This window comes from Prunus mume, linkage group LG5 (assembly GCF_029339155.1).
Source record: "Prunus mume cultivar Tortuosa linkage group LG5, ASM2933915v1, whole genome shotgun sequence".
Lineage (NCBI taxonomy): Eukaryota > Viridiplantae > Streptophyta > Magnoliopsida > Rosales > Rosaceae > Prunus > Prunus mume.
Window position 1 is genome coordinate 165,119 of NC_142702.1, and position 15,573 is coordinate 180,691.

A 15,573-nucleotide genomic window follows, 5' to 3' on the forward strand; every position below is an offset into this window, starting at 1 on the left:
GGTGATAACTGTCTCTTCTATGTTGGTTTTCTGGGGACTTAAGGTGCTGATTAAGGCGTTTCCAATCAATTACAAATTTTCTATTAAGGGTTCTAAGTTGGTTATCAACTATGAAATCGGACTGTGTTGGTGACTCAGGTGAGTCGGACCTATCATTTTGATCAACTGGTACTTTGCCGTAACAAGGTTGGTTTACCTGAGAGGATTTTCTCAATGACTCAAGCTTAAAATCAATCATGGCCTTTTCTAACTCTAGGTCTCGTTCTAGAGTAGAAGACGAGGCAGTAAAGGAATGCCGAGCTGGGGCATGCCTTTGAGATTGACCTGGGGTTGGCAACTGTTGCAACTGAACATTAGACTTTCTTAAGGGCTGATTTTCAAATCGGATTTTAACTGTGCCATCTAGGTATTGTTGGATGTAGTCTAAATTGTTTAGACTACGTTGGATCGGAGCTGGTTGGCTTTCGGTAACTAGGGTCCAATCTTTTAGAAGGGCAATTTCTGACCACTTAATGGTTTGAGGAACTTGGATATGGGCATCTGCAGTATGACTCTGGATCAAAACTGTTTGGTCTTTTGGGCTTTTATTTAGGGCTTGAAAGTTCATATTCGTACCCGTAACTTTGTAATAGATTCTGTATACTAAGGCTAAAGGTTGGGTTCCTGGGAGGACATTGTAACCTTCGGTCTTAATATTCAGAGTTAGGGCTTTTAGTATGTGTGGATCACTAAGGCTTACAGTGAAATCTGGGTAACAATCAAAGTGAACCGGACCATTACACACACTAGACTCAATAACTCCTAAAGTACTGTCACTAAACTCAGTGAATCTGGCATCACGCAAACAAAGGAGGATAGAGGCTTGCAATCCTAATCTTGTTAGTGGCTTGACAGCGACTTGAACTAAACCAATATGCAAAAAATTATTACCATCAGACTTATGTTTCTTAACGGACTCAAGATTAAGCAACTGACATGTTTCATGTTCTTTACTTAAGGCGTACACTTGTTGAACTGTTTTGACGTGTGTTGTACTATTGAAACTGGAAGGCAACCGATGCTTCTTATAGATTTTCTGACTTGGGACTTTAGGGATATTCCAATCTCTAAAATCTAATTGTTCTTTGCTACTGGAATCATACTCAAACTGTTCTTCATTAACTATTTCAGGGAGTCGGCTTATACTGGTTTTAGAACTGTTTGAACTACATGAATTTGTTCTAAATAAACGACTCATGGCTACTCAAGTATAAATAAGAGGCTTCTAATTGATGACTAATCTTGGAACTCCTCTTTCTAGTTCAGCGTTCTTTTGGACATAAAAAGCAGGACACGACCAAGGGGACTTGCTTTTACGAATTATTTTCTTTTGAAGCAATCATGGATTTCTTTTTTTTTACAGAATTCCATTATCTCTTGACTCATTTGGATCGGCCTAGCTTTAGTGGGAATATTTTTCTCACTAAAAGGTTTTGATATAGGGAAGGCTAACAACGTCTTTGTTTCCTATACGAAAGCATTAGGCAAATCGAACAAATTTCATTTTTCAACTTATTTTCGAACTGCTGAATTTGCAACTATAAAGACTGATCACTAAGTTGTTGTTCAACTCTTTTAAACTTAATTTCTTCTTTCAGAAAGTTCAACTGGTTGGTTTTTCTAATAACCTGGACAGACCTAGACGTATCCCTTCCAGGTAGATTAGGATGATGTCATATCTACTTACCTAGGAGAAAAGGTTAAGTTTGAGTTCCTTTCTAAACCTGAGTTGCATAACCTGAAAGCCTTGCAGAAACAGTCTCTAGGTCTGTCTAGGTTATTAGAAAAACCAACCAGTTGAACTTTCTAAAAGAAGAAATTAAGTTTAAAAGAGTTGAACAACAACTTAGTGATCAGTTTTTACAGTTGCAAATTCAGCAGTTCGAAAATAAGTTGAAAAATGAAATTTGTTCTGATTTGCCTAATGCTTTCCGGTATAGGAAACAGCACGTTGTTAGCCTCCCCTATATCAAAACCTTTAGTGAGAAAAATATTCCCACTAAAGCTAGGCCGATCCAAATGAGTCAAGAGATAATGGAATTCTGTAAAAAAGAAATCCATGAGTTGCTTCAAAAGAAAATAATTCGTAAAAGCAAGTCCCCTTGGTCGTGTCCTGCTTTTTATGTCCAGAAGAACGCTGAACTAGAAAGAGGAGTTCCAAGATTAGTCATCAATTACAAGCCTCTTAATTCGGTCTTAGAATGGATTAGGTACCCCATACCTAATAAACGAGACCTGATTAATAGATTAGAAAAAGCAGTTGTCTATTCTAAGTTTGATATGAAAAGTGGTTTCTGGCAAATCCAAATAGATGAGTCAGACAGATATAAGACTGCATTTTTCACCCCTTTCGGTCATTATGAATGGAATGTTATGCCGTTTGGTTTCAAAAATGCTCCTAGTGAATTCCAGAACATCATGAATGAAATCTTCAAACCTTATAGCCATTTTTCAATTGTTTATATTGATGATGTTCTTATCGTTTCTGAGTCTATAGAACAACATTGGAAACACTTGTATAAGTTCCTCCAAATTGTCAAACAAAATGGTCTAGTTGTCGTTGCCAAGAAAATCTAGTTGTTCCAAACCAATATCCGATTTCTTGGTTTCAATATATGTCAGTCGCAAATTTCTCCAATTGATCGAGTTATCCAATTTGCTGATAAGTTCCCTGATCAGATTCTTGATAAGAGTCAACTCCAGAGGTTTCTTGGATCTCTCAACTATGTTTCTGACTTCTATCAGAATTTGAGAAAACAATGTAAGCCCTTGTTTGATAGGTTGCAGAGTAACCCTCCACCATGGTCAAACATCCATACAGAAGTTGTCAAACAAATCAAAGCCCATGTCAAGACACTTCCCTGTCTTGGTATACCTTCAGTTGATTTCTTCAAAATAGTTGAAACTGATGCCTCTGACATAGGTTATGGTGGCATTCTTAAGCAAAGAGCCTGTCCAAATTCACCAGAACAGATTGTTCGTTTCCATTCTGGTGTTTGGACTCAGTCGCAATATAATTACAGTACTATTAAAAAAGAAATATTAGCTATTGTATTATGCATAAGTAAATTTCAAGATGATTTGCTTAATCAAAAGTTTTTGTTACGAGTTGATTGTAAATCTGCAAAACATGTTTTAGAAAAAGATGTCCAGAACATTGCATCTAAACAGATTTTTGCACGATGGCAAAGTATTTTTAGCATATTTGATTTTGATATTGAATACTTGAGAGGGAGTGAGAATTCCATTCCTGATTTTCTTACTAGAGAATTCTTACAGGATGCACAATGGCACCCAAGAAAGACAAGCACAAAGAGTCAGCCAAAAAGTCGTCTCGACTCGGTTGCCCACCAAAATCATCCCGATTATCCCGATCGCTCGAATCCTTCCCCTTCCATGAGTCAAAATAAGCCTGAGTCTCCCAAGCAAATAGTTCCTTTTCCTGGTTGCACCCCAATCCAAGTTGCCTCACCAATTTCAGTTGCCAATAAGTTTTCGCTTTAGGTTCAACAGATTGGTCAAGTTCGTCGATTACGATCGACACTAGTTTCCAGTTACGACCCTTTTGCAGGTCCTTCAGTTGCTTTCAAGAAGTCATCCCCTTAGTTGCCTAAGAGTAATTCCCATTTATTCATTATTGAGCCTAATTATGATATCAATTCTGACCCAGTTGCCATTGCTAAGCACTATTTCCCTCCTGGTTTCCATTATATGCCACCCAGTCCATATAAGTCCCTCAAGTACTATAGAGATATATTGCTTGAGACCCAATCAGTTGAAATCAAGCCGATAAGGGATCGAGATCATCCTGAAATCATCCTTTATCATTCTCTCTATATTCATAGAGTTATAAGCCAAGAGTCTTTTAGTAGTCATCCCTACCAGTTGAAAACCCTCCAGTCGTCAAAATTACAATATAATTATCTGATTATATTGGAGCCTGGTATTCTATTTTCCTCCACCAATCCGAGGATTTTAGTCACTCCTGGTTTATTAATTTTGACAATAAGTTTAAAAGCCCTTTTCCCTATTGGTTTCTTCATTGGTGGGAAAAGCACGGTCCAGTTGATGAAATCCTTCCAGTTACCGTTCTTGAGTTAATCCGCCACTTTACCAAAAAAGCCAAATTTGCCAGAGTTGATCTATTTTTTCCTAAACAAATGCTTTTTCTTGCCCGGTATAAGGTTCCCTGGATTCTCAAATGGTCTTACAGGGTCACCATTGATACCAGAGTTCTTGCCCGCCAATTCTCCGTCAAATGGTGGGACAAATTTGAAGTTGACAGAATTGCCAGATATGTCTACAATGATCTGCCAGTTGATCCAGTCCCACATCCTGCTCAACATCCAGTTTCTCCCACTGGATCTACTACATTCGCCACCTACTCAGTTGATGGAAAGTCTAAGTCTGAGATTAGAGAAATTGCCCTCTAGTTGCTGAACCAAGCCTCTCAAATGGATGATAATGAGGACAATGATTCTCCCTCGTCATCTAGTTGCCAACCTCTACAAGAACCAGATAAGCCCAAGAAGTCTTGGCATGAAGACAGTCAGGATCCCTATGATGCCTATGACTTAGGGTCTGACTAAGCATCCAGTTGCCGACCCAATAGTTGCCCTGGTGGAATTGATTGAAGCATCTTGTAAAGCAGCCGCCCTGCTTTCCCGTGACGCTCCAGTCTTTATTCCCCGACAATTCACCCAAGAGTTAAAGCAAAAGTTGCCAGAGTAAAAGTAAAAGCAAAAGTTGCCTCGACATTTCACCACAAGTAAAAGTTGTCAAGTAAAAGCAAAAGTCGCCTGAAGACAAAATTGAAAGCTGAATCGGGTTGTCCCCATGCTCTCATGATTGTCTCCACCATCAGAGTTACTTTCGGTTACCATAGTTACTTTCTATGTAACCTTAGTTGCCTTTTTCTATATAAGCTGGCTTCGGCCTCAGTTGTAGATAGGATACAATTTACACTTCCAGTTTTTTAAAGATTCTCTCTAAACAATCTTAGAAGAATCATCTTTGTAAACACTGAGAGTTTGTATTCGAGAGTTGCGTTAGTTGCTGTTGTGAAAACCCTTTGTGAGTATATTTATATATATATATATATATATATATATTATTTTATGTTTTCTGAGTACCTACCTTTTCATAATGTACCTATTTATCATGTAGCAAAAAGCGTGTTACCGTCAAAGACAAAGAGTTACAGACTCAAGGTGCAAACGAAATTTCTCTTGATGAGGTGAATTCAGTCAATGAAGGCTAAACAATTGTGAAGAGATGTTAGTCAAAAAGAAAAAGGCATCATCGTGAACTGATGAAAGAAAGCTTTTGCGCGTCAGGAAGGAAGTATCACTATCAAAACAACGTTGAAGGTTCTTTTCCTTACCCTTTACTATTATGGCTCTCACACGCACTTAGAAGACTTTCATCACAGTAATCAGGCCCTACTTAAAGACATTGATATGCCTTTGCTTTGAATGTGTTTCTTGTTATAGCAATATTGTAGCAAAGGCACTAAAATTTCTACTTGATTTCGTACTTATGGCCCTTTTGGTTTTGATTTTATGAAAATACTCCACAGGGTGATCTACCATGTGAAGATGCTTTAGACAAACATGGTGCGGCAAAGGACAGTCTAGTTTGTATTTGGCCTGTTTTGTAAGTAAAAGAAAAGTGTCAATGGGGGGCAATTGACACCAACTGTCCGAGTAGGTATCACCGTCCAAGAGGAGAAGTTTCCTTGAATGTTCCTTACCATTTACTTCCAACACATTCACACTGTAGTGTAGGTACGTAGCATAAGACAGAAACTGCGTTGACGCATAAAAAAATCCAATTCAAATCAATGGGAAAAAAGGATAGGGAGACATAGAAGACCCCATTGAGATTACAATATCTATATAGAAAATTTTAACTTCACAAATCTTTATAATATTAATATATATATATATATATATATGGTGAGGGCTGGTAAACAAAAGAAAGAGTTTTAACTCAAAAAACACATATGAAGGTCCAAATGAAGCACATGCACCCTCTCATCATGGGTGACATGAAAGCAACTCTGTAATTATTATTTTTTATATAGCAGTTTATATCAATTGCAAATAATAGTAAAAGGTGGGACTAAAAATCCGGAAAAAAAAAAAATTTAAACATACCAAACCCACACGGCCCACCCTAGGACTTGCACTTGGAGGAGACTTGTCTGCCTCGTGGTCTTCTTTGAATTTTTATGCCACTTACAAAACCGTAATGGCTCAATTTTAGTAATACAGATTAAGGGTTAATTTTGACAAAAGCACTTGCAGAATTAGTGCCTTCCCACTCAAATTTGCAAAAAAATGTGTTCTAAAAGTTATAGTTTTTTTTTTTTTCTTTCACAAAAGTACTTGCGGAAGACACCAATTGATCGAAAATACCCTTCAATTGACATTGAAAGCAGCGAAAAGGTGACACCCATGCGTGCCACGTAGACAATTAAGGGAAATTTTGAAGGTCGAAAATAGATTGCAAAAAATTTAAAAAGATTAGGATACATGATTGTTAAAAATGAGAGTGCGAGGATAAACATGCTTTAAGGGTGAGAGTTCATGGTACTAAATTGAAATTAACCCAAAAATTAATAAAAAAGAGTTTTGTGAAAAAAAATTTAAAATATTGAGGGGTGTTGGTGTAATTTCTAAAACTCCAGGGAGTTTTGTGAAATGGCCAAAAAACTCAATGAGTGTTAGTTTAAATAACTCAATAAAAGAATAAAAAAGAACATTAACACGTAAACTAAATTACAACATAAAAAATTTAGAGCCTCAAATATAAAGTCGCGGACATAGAGCCCCATTGTGAGAGAGAATACATTTTCCATCGAAGATACCATGTATTGAAAGAAAAGAAATACAAACTAGCCTTAATAATAGTGAAGAGGTACCTTAGCCAAAAAGTAGGTACCTTCGCATCTAGGAAAATAACACGAGAAGTTGCCTTGAAGGTTTCTTACCCTTTACTTCAACAAATTGTAGTTTAAGAAAAAAAAACAAACCATAAAACTTGTTTCAGTATTCTTTGAATTTTTTATTTTCAGACCTAAAAACAAAATCTTTGAAAGAAAGCGTCAATATCAGCAAAGAAAAGGTAATGAAAGGTAGTGCCTCTCACACAAATTAAAGACCGCGTCAGTATGAAAAAGAAAATCTAGCGTTTGATGACTTGAAGTTGACACGAAAGCTCCCCCACATGGAAGGTGGTAGGAAACTGCTTCCTCAAGCCCTCATAAATCTAACCAGAGCGCCACTGCCATACCCAATTCTTTGAGCTTCTCCATACTTTTAATTATCTGCCTCCTATCTATGACCACTCAACCAGTCTCTTCTTCTCCTTCTTCTTCTTCTCCATATGATGTCTTTCTGAGTTTTAGAGGCGAGGATACACGCACCAATTTTACAGATCATTTGCACGAGGCTTTAGTCCGTAAGGGAATCCGGACCTTCATTGATGGAGAGCTTGTAAGAGGAGAAGAAATATCGCCAGCCCTTGTCAAAGCAATTGAAGAATCAAGAATTTCTCTCATTGTATTCTCTGAAAACTATGCATCTTCGAGGTGGTGCTTGGATGAACTTGTCAAGATCCTTCAATGTAAACAATCAAAGCAACAAATAGTTTTGCCCTTTTTTTACAAGGTGGATCCCTCAGATGTACGACACCAAAGAAGTAGTTATGGTGATGCATTTGTTCACCATGAACGCATATTCAAGGATGACAAGGAGAAAGTGCTCAAATGGAGGAGAGCTCTTACGGAAGCAGCAAATTTGTCTGGATGGCATTTCAAGGAGGGAGAGTATGTTTCTATCATTTTCAAGTTTAATTTTTTTTCTCTCTTCTTTCTCATTACTATTTGCTACCCATTTAATTGTTACTCATTATTAAAGAAAAGTATCCTTTTGTAAAAATATTAAATTGTAGGGAGAAGATCTTTTTTGTTAAATTTTTTTTTTATAAATATTTTAATAAGCATATAAAATACACTAACAATATATAATTTAAAAAATTTAGAAAAAGAAAAACATCAAGTCTTGTGTGCTGCCACACGTGGGTGGGTACAGCAACTGCAGAATATTGGAAATAGAGAGTATTGTATGAGTCACCACTTTTCTCAATAGAGTAATGTTACTTAAATTTATCTATAAAAAATGTTTTGATGAAGATGCCCTCCACTTTTCTCAATAGAGTAATGTAATTATGTAACTCATAATATTGGAAATTGAATAAATATAAAATTACGAGTACTTTTGCATTGGAATTTCCTTTTAATTTTTCCAGCTAAAATTATAGACACAATTGCAATTGATCATTGGAACTTGAACTAGCGAGGATATGTTTGTAATGTGTTATACGATTTTGTGAATCCAACTCTTATGCCAGTGATGACGAAAATCTACCAAATTCGTTTGGGAGTTATTCTGTCACTTATTGGGTACACTTTCTACGTGCTTCTTTATATAATCATTATTAATAATTTTAAGTGATTATGGAGAGAAACACTTCATAAAAGTGATTATTGACCTATCCAGAATCAATCCCAAATGAGCTATCATAAAACTTCATCATTTGAAGTAGAACAAGGTAAGCCAAAATCAACTCAGCTAGCTAACAAATAATTTCTCTGTAAGAAATCATTTTGCATATCGACTATGAAAACCAATGATATCTACTTTTTTATGTTTGCTTTAGATTGCTTTGTAGGATCTTACGTTGCTTGCTAAGTATTATATGATAATTTCGTACTTCTTGACAAAAAAATGTGAAACCAAATAGCGGGAAGTTGAGCTATATTTTTTTAAATGATATATTATTAGTGTATTTGTATGCTTATTAAAATATATTTTCGACGTCTTGATTCCATATTTCAGGGTTATCTATCTTTATCAAGTTAACTTAATTTCCCCTTTTTTTTATATTTAATTTTTTTTTATTTTGGTTTTATTAAAGAAAAGTATTCTTTTATAAAAATATACAACTGTAGTGAGAAAATTTATTTTCTTGGGTACTTTTGGTACTTTTGTATTTTCGATAGCTGTAAGGAGAAAGTTCAAAATCCGTATATTAATCTCTTCAAAAGGCATACAAATATGAATGATACATAACATTGGTTTGTCGTTAAATAACTATTACATCTTTTTTCTTTTTTGGTCAGACGAACTATTACGTACTTGAGTATGTTGTGTTCTTTTGCGTGGTTGGATTTGTTTAAATCTGATTCATTGAATGTGTCTAATTTGGTTAAACTGGCAGGTATGAAACTACATTTATCAACAACATCGTTGATGAAATCTTAAGCCAAGTACTGAGCCGCACATATTGGAATGTGGCAAAGTACCCAGTTGGAATTCAATCTCGTGTACAAGATGTGGAAAGGCATTTAGATGTTGGTGGGAATGATCGTCGCATGGTTGGGATATGGGGGACATCTGGAATAGGCAAGACAACAATTGCAAAAGCTATATGGAATGCAATTGCACATAAATTTGAAGGAAGTTGTTTCTTGTCAAATGTTAGAGAAAATTCAATGTCAGATGGAGACTTAATCAAACTACAGGAGGCTCTTCTTCATAAAATTCTTGGCGGAGAATGGAAAATTCGTAGTGTTGATGAAGGAATTGGTGTCATAAAAGAACGGTTGAGCCATAAAAAAATTCTCTTAATTCTTGATGATGTGAATCAATTGAAGCAATTAGACAATTTGGCTGGTGTTGGTTGGTTTGGTGAGGGAAGTAGAGTCATTACAACTACACAAGATAGCGGATTGCTAAAATGTCATGGAATTGATTTGATATACGAGGTCCAAAAGTTATATTTCAACCGAGCTCTTGAGCTTTTTAGTTTCAGTGCCTTCGGAACCAACAAACCTCCAAAGGATTATTGGGAACTCGCACATCGTGCACTAGTGTATGCTCAAGGCATTCCACTAGCTCTAACACTTTTAGGTTCTCATCTTCGTAATAAAGACAAAGATCGTTGGCAAGATATTTTAGATAGTTATGAAGGAGAACCATATACAGGTATTCAAAAAATACTTCAAAAAAGTTATGATGCCTTGGAAAATTCCATGCAACAATTTTTTCTAGACATCGCATGTTTCTTCAAGGGTGAAAAGAAGGACTATGTTCTACAAATAGTAAGCAATTCTAAGAACAAGGTCTCCCGAGATTGTATTGAAGTACTCATTGAGAAGTCAATGATAACTATTGACTATGGTAGGATTCAGATGCACGACTCACTAGAAAAACTGGGCAAGGATATAGTTCACGAAGAATCCCCCAATGATCCTGGCAAGCGTAGTAGATTGTGGTTTTACGAGGATGTTGAACAAGTTCTAATGGAAAGTATAGTAAGTATCACATATGTTATTTTATTCAATTTGACAATAAAGAATACTTTATGTAACCTATATAATTTTGTTAACAAAATGTGCTTGCATTTTGGTTTGTAAAATGACTTCGTTTTTTAATGTTAATGCTTTTCTATCTTAGGGAACAAGAAATATTAAATTCATCATGGTGAAGCTTCCAGACCCAGCTGAGATAACCTTAAATCCAGAATGCTTCCGTAATATGGTAAATCTTGAAATTTTCATAAACCGTAATGCATCTCTATATGGGCACATTAACTATCTGCCCAACGCCTTAAGATTGATTGATTGGGATAGATGTCAGTTACAATCTTTGCCACCCAATTTTCAAGCAAATCATCTTGTTGAGTTCAATATGCCTCACAGTCATATCAAACAATTGGATGGATTTAACTTTAAGGTATGCATTTGTAATTATTTTCATCCATTATATATAATTTCAAATAGAGTTGTTAATTTCAGAAGGAAAAAAACAAAAAATTATTTTCTAAGTTTTGTCTTTTGAAGTGTGTAATTAATTATTTCCTGTTTTTGTGTTCTTGTCTCACAGCATTCGCCAAATCTGACAATTATGAATTTGAAGGGTTGTCAATTCTTAGAAAAAATCCCTGACTTATCTGGAATCCCAAACATAAAGTACTTGAATCTAAGCATGTGCACACGTTTGGTTGAGGTCGATGGTTCTGTTGGATTTCTTGATAAACTTGTTGAATTGGATCTTTCTGGATGCTTTAAGCTTATGAGGTTTGGAACAACGCTTAGATTGAAATCGTTGGAACAACTTAATCTATTTGGATGTGAAAGGCTTGAGAGTATCCCAGAAATAGAAGTCGAGATGGAATCACTACGGACTTTGGACATATCAGGAAGTGGCGTAAGAGAATTGCCTTCACCAATTGCATATCTTACTGGTCTTGAAAAATTACACGCTGATTATTGTGAGAACCTTACAATTACGGTGAACTCCGAATTGCTTCCCAACCTATATCAATTTAGTCTCATGGGATGCAATGTATCAAAAATTAATTTCCTCCTGCTCCTTGATTGCTGGTCCACAGTAACAGAACTTTATCTATCGGGAAACAATTTCGTCAGTCTTCCGATATCCTTTAGCAAATTTGTCAACTTGCTAAATCTTTACTTGAGTGATTGCAAGAGTCTTCTGGAAATTCCAGAACAAGTGCTCCCACGAAGAATAGAATTAGTATCGCTGGATAACTGCACATCATTGGAAAAAATTCCAAAACTGGCTTGGGTATTGCTGGATAACTGCACATCATTGGAGAAAATTCCAGAAATCTCACCGGTGAATTACAAATTTAATCTGAGTTTGGCCAATTGCGTTAGACTACGTGGCTACGACATCACAGAAAATATTTTTCTGAATCAGGCTTCTGTTTCTTCTCCGCATTCTCATTTCGACATTAATCTTCCAGGCGATGAAGTTCCAAAGTGGTTCAGCTGTTGTAAAGATGCAACAACGGTTACACATTATTGTTCTAGATGTGCAGTTAGTTTTGAAATTCCTCCAAATTTAAAATGGGAGACGTTAAGATTGATTCTGTGTGTTGTTACTCGGGGTAGTGCCAAGATTCTTCTCAATGGAAAACTCGTCAACGAGAGAGGGATTGGATCATATGAGAGATGGGATCGTATTGGATTACTGGAAAGTCATGTGTGCCTTGCGTCTATTCCATTATTGGATAGGCGAAACGCGTACAAGTTTGAAGAACCACTGACGAAGCAGGGTAATACGTGTCAAGTTATATTTAACTTTTTAGGCAAGTTCGCACCCGTTAAAATTCCCTGCGGGGTCCACCTATTAGGCCACCAGGTTGCTGATGTCAGTGAGACTGATGTTGTTGATCATGGGCCAACGCAGTTGTTGTTACCTGATGCGATGGCAGTGGACGATGATATTTACGATGATCAACACCAAGACTGCGAATTGCTTTCCTTGTCTTTAGGATCAAAGACTAGTCTTGGCAAGAGGCCTCGCCAATCATATTACATGGCACTTCATGATGATCATCGTGCTAACGTCGTCGACATTGGTGATCATGAAGCTCAATGGCTTACCTTGTTTACGGGACCAGCGGATCACCAAAAGAGGAGGCACATTGATCCTAATGAGGAGCCAAAGTATGTAAATCCATTAAATTTTGAATGATATCTTTGCATTTTCTGGTCATATATCTGCGTTTTGTGTTCAATTCAAATTTAGCAATATTTTGTTGTGCATCTCTGGGGTATATGTTGTAGTTTTCAGGGTGTGAGTATTTTTTTTTCTTTTTGTTTTGGGTTAAATCTTTTTTCTTAGCGCCCTATATTCGATATTAAATTTTCAGGCAATGAGGTTCCAAAGTGGTTTATGTGAGCCCCCGGTTCAGTTGTCGAAAGGAACCCAATTTCTGGCAATGGTCTGGTAATCAAGAGGTGTGTTGAGGCACCATCAATTTCTGAGATTCCATTTTAAGTTGCATAAGGCAATACATTTCTTCTCAATTGATGCATCCAGCATTTATCCGCGGATGAACAAAGCCGGATTTATCTAATGCTTTCATTCCACACATATATTTTGTCTATGATTCTTCTATCTCATTCACTGGAATTGATGTATGTTGGGGACAAAATGTAACAGATTTATCTATTTCATAATTTCCAATCAAGATTTATTGAAAATCAGACATTAATTGTAAACGGGCATCCAAATATGCCCAACATATTTTTGTTGAAAGATTATGTCTCATTATACTAGTGATGCTGCTGGAATTGGCAAGGTACAAGAATCCCAGCATGTCTAAATCATGTGAAGTTGCTGCAACTCAACTGCAGCAGTTTTGATAATCCTGCAAAAGACACGAAATGGGATTTGGAACAATTGAAACTGCAAGATGAAAAGTTTGATGGGCAGCAATAGTATCATCCATATTTTGTAGTTTTTTGAACTCCCGTCTACATTGTGAATGGATTTTGGTTCTTTGAATACCAGTTGCTGTTTGAACAGCCCTAGTAGAGCTAACGTCTCGAATGGCTCCATTTACCCAAAAAGAATATGGCTTTAGAAACTAGGAAAAAGTCGCCAGGAATTACAACTTTATTCTTTGTTAACGAAAGCACATTATTATTGTCATTGAAATCACACAAAATTTAGAGGGGCTTCGTATAACATTTCTTTACCATATAATAACTAAAATAGCACCTTTTTAATGACATTGAATAAACCATTTATAAACATAAGGTGCAAAATTAAAGTTACATACTGCAGATGATCTCAACTGACTATCTGCAGAATCATCATCCTCTACTCCAAATCCCTCAGCAATCAACTTCATCAAGTTATGTGCCACCTTGACATTTACCAAATCTCCCGCATGTTCAAACACTTTATTCAATGTCAGGCATGGATGACATTGGCTGTTTAATAAGCAATAACAAAATACTCCATGTATATGTATTACTCTTACCTGGATAAACCATTGATTACTTGGTGCAAATTGCTCTGCATGCTCCACACATCGTGAAGCTATATATGTTTTGTAATCAATATCAATCATACAATCCACAATCACTTCCACATTGGAGGACTTGGTCATCCTGCATCAAGCACATCAAACATCTAAATTAAAAGTTTAAAGCTTGATTTGAAACCAATCCATCAAACCCAACAGAATTCTCTCACCTCTAAGCAATCAGTGCCCATATATTTATTGCTCTGCTATCTCTAGACTAATCTTTATTAGTCAACCAAGGGCATCGATGCCCATATATTTCAAATTATGACTGTCACTCTATCCATCAAATATACAACAAGGAATTGGTGTTTAACTCTCCAAATAATCTACATGCATACTATAATTTGCAGGAAATTACACTGAAAAATACAAAAACTTCAAACCTTCAAAAATCTTAAGATGCCTTGAGCAGCCTGTTCTAACAACTTAGGATTTGGATATATGGCAGAAACGCAACAAATACACTCATAAAGTACAACATTTCCCATATTACTAGTAGAATCGTACTTCCTAAAAATATCGCTGACTACCGTATACATCTTCTCACTCGATTGCTTATCACCACTCCCCAACAATGCCAAGATCTTCAACAATAAAAAACCTTAGCAGACTTCTTAAAAATAGATAACTTGCGCCCTAAGTTATTGATCTCTAAACAATCGATTGTGAACTTGGGTGAGGAATATCTCCCAAGTAAATTCTTTTCTTGCCTCAGATTGGTGTGGACTTCACAATTTTTCACAGTACAAAATTAGTGGTTCTGGCCAGAATAGATGAAAAGAAAGTAAACTATTTTCGGAAGAACTACCTATTACAGGACTTAAAAATGAAATGACAACTCCGAAACAAGACAACAGAATGTTGGACTTTGATTTCTGCCAGGATAATTGCTTCAACCGGCTGGACTGGGTATGTCTGTCTTTGGATTGGACCTTCTACACCTTCAACTGTCAAGTTTCAACTGTAAATCGATACCAATGTTCGAATTTGGCAGAGCTTTAATCTATTTCAAGCCCTGGAAGGCTATTTGAACGGGTAGAATTGGAGCCTCTCAAGTCTAGAAGGGGTAGAAGTGGCTGGATTTGATGATTACTGAGCTGGAACTGCACTATTGTACTTGTTCTGCTTGATCAGGGCTTTCCATAAATTTGTTGAGGTTTTCATATTTGTAAAAACCCGAACTCTGCTTGATTTGGCTTATGCTGAACCAAATTTGTAACGAGAGAAATCTCGCTTTGTAGAACTATTTCTTTGAACTGAACTGAAATCAGAGATTTTGGGTTGTAGTTGACTTGTTTCTTGTGGCTCAACGAGCTTTGGTTGCTTCAGTGTTTGATCAAGTGATCATTTTGAGTTTGTCAATTGTGACCTTGAGAGTTTTTGTCTTGATTGATTTTTTTGGCTTCCCTCTATCTGTCCACCCTCTCTCTTATTTTATAGGAAATGCTGGAGTGGGGTTTTTCTTAATCTTTGAATAATGGGCGGCAGATCTTTTCAAAATCTTTTCTCTTTTCAAAGCCATAAAAGAAGGAAGTTATTGTTTTGGCAGATAAGAACCATCAATAATCAGCTTTCATGGAGGTCTTTTCCTTCCTTTTCTGAAAGAAAGACCAACTC

At 36.3% G+C, this 15,573-nt stretch overlaps 1 protein-coding gene across 2 annotated transcripts; it reads left to right on the plus strand.

The window, feature by feature from the left end:
* The first annotated feature begins 6,055 nt into the window (after positions 1-6,055).
* Positions 6,056-13,447, plus strand: LOC103343137 (TMV resistance protein N-like). Of its 2 annotated transcripts, XM_089051864.1 has the most exons (5): positions 6,057-7,870; positions 9,325-10,420; positions 10,563-10,841; positions 10,992-12,583; positions 12,790-13,447. In XM_089051864.1, exons 1-5 carry the CDS (start codon positions 7,383-7,385, stop codon positions 12,794-12,796), a joined length of 3,462 nt encoding a protein of 1,153 aa, XP_088907990.1. In that variant the 5' UTR covers positions 6,057-7,382; the 3' UTR covers positions 12,797-13,447. The 2 variants fall into 2 exon arrangements, with proteins under 2 accessions (XP_088907989.1, XP_088907990.1); XM_089051863.1 differs by lacking the exon at positions 12,790-13,447 and having other exon boundaries at positions 6,056-7,870; positions 10,992-12,764.
* The last annotated feature ends 2,126 nt before the right edge of the window (positions 13,448-15,573 follow it).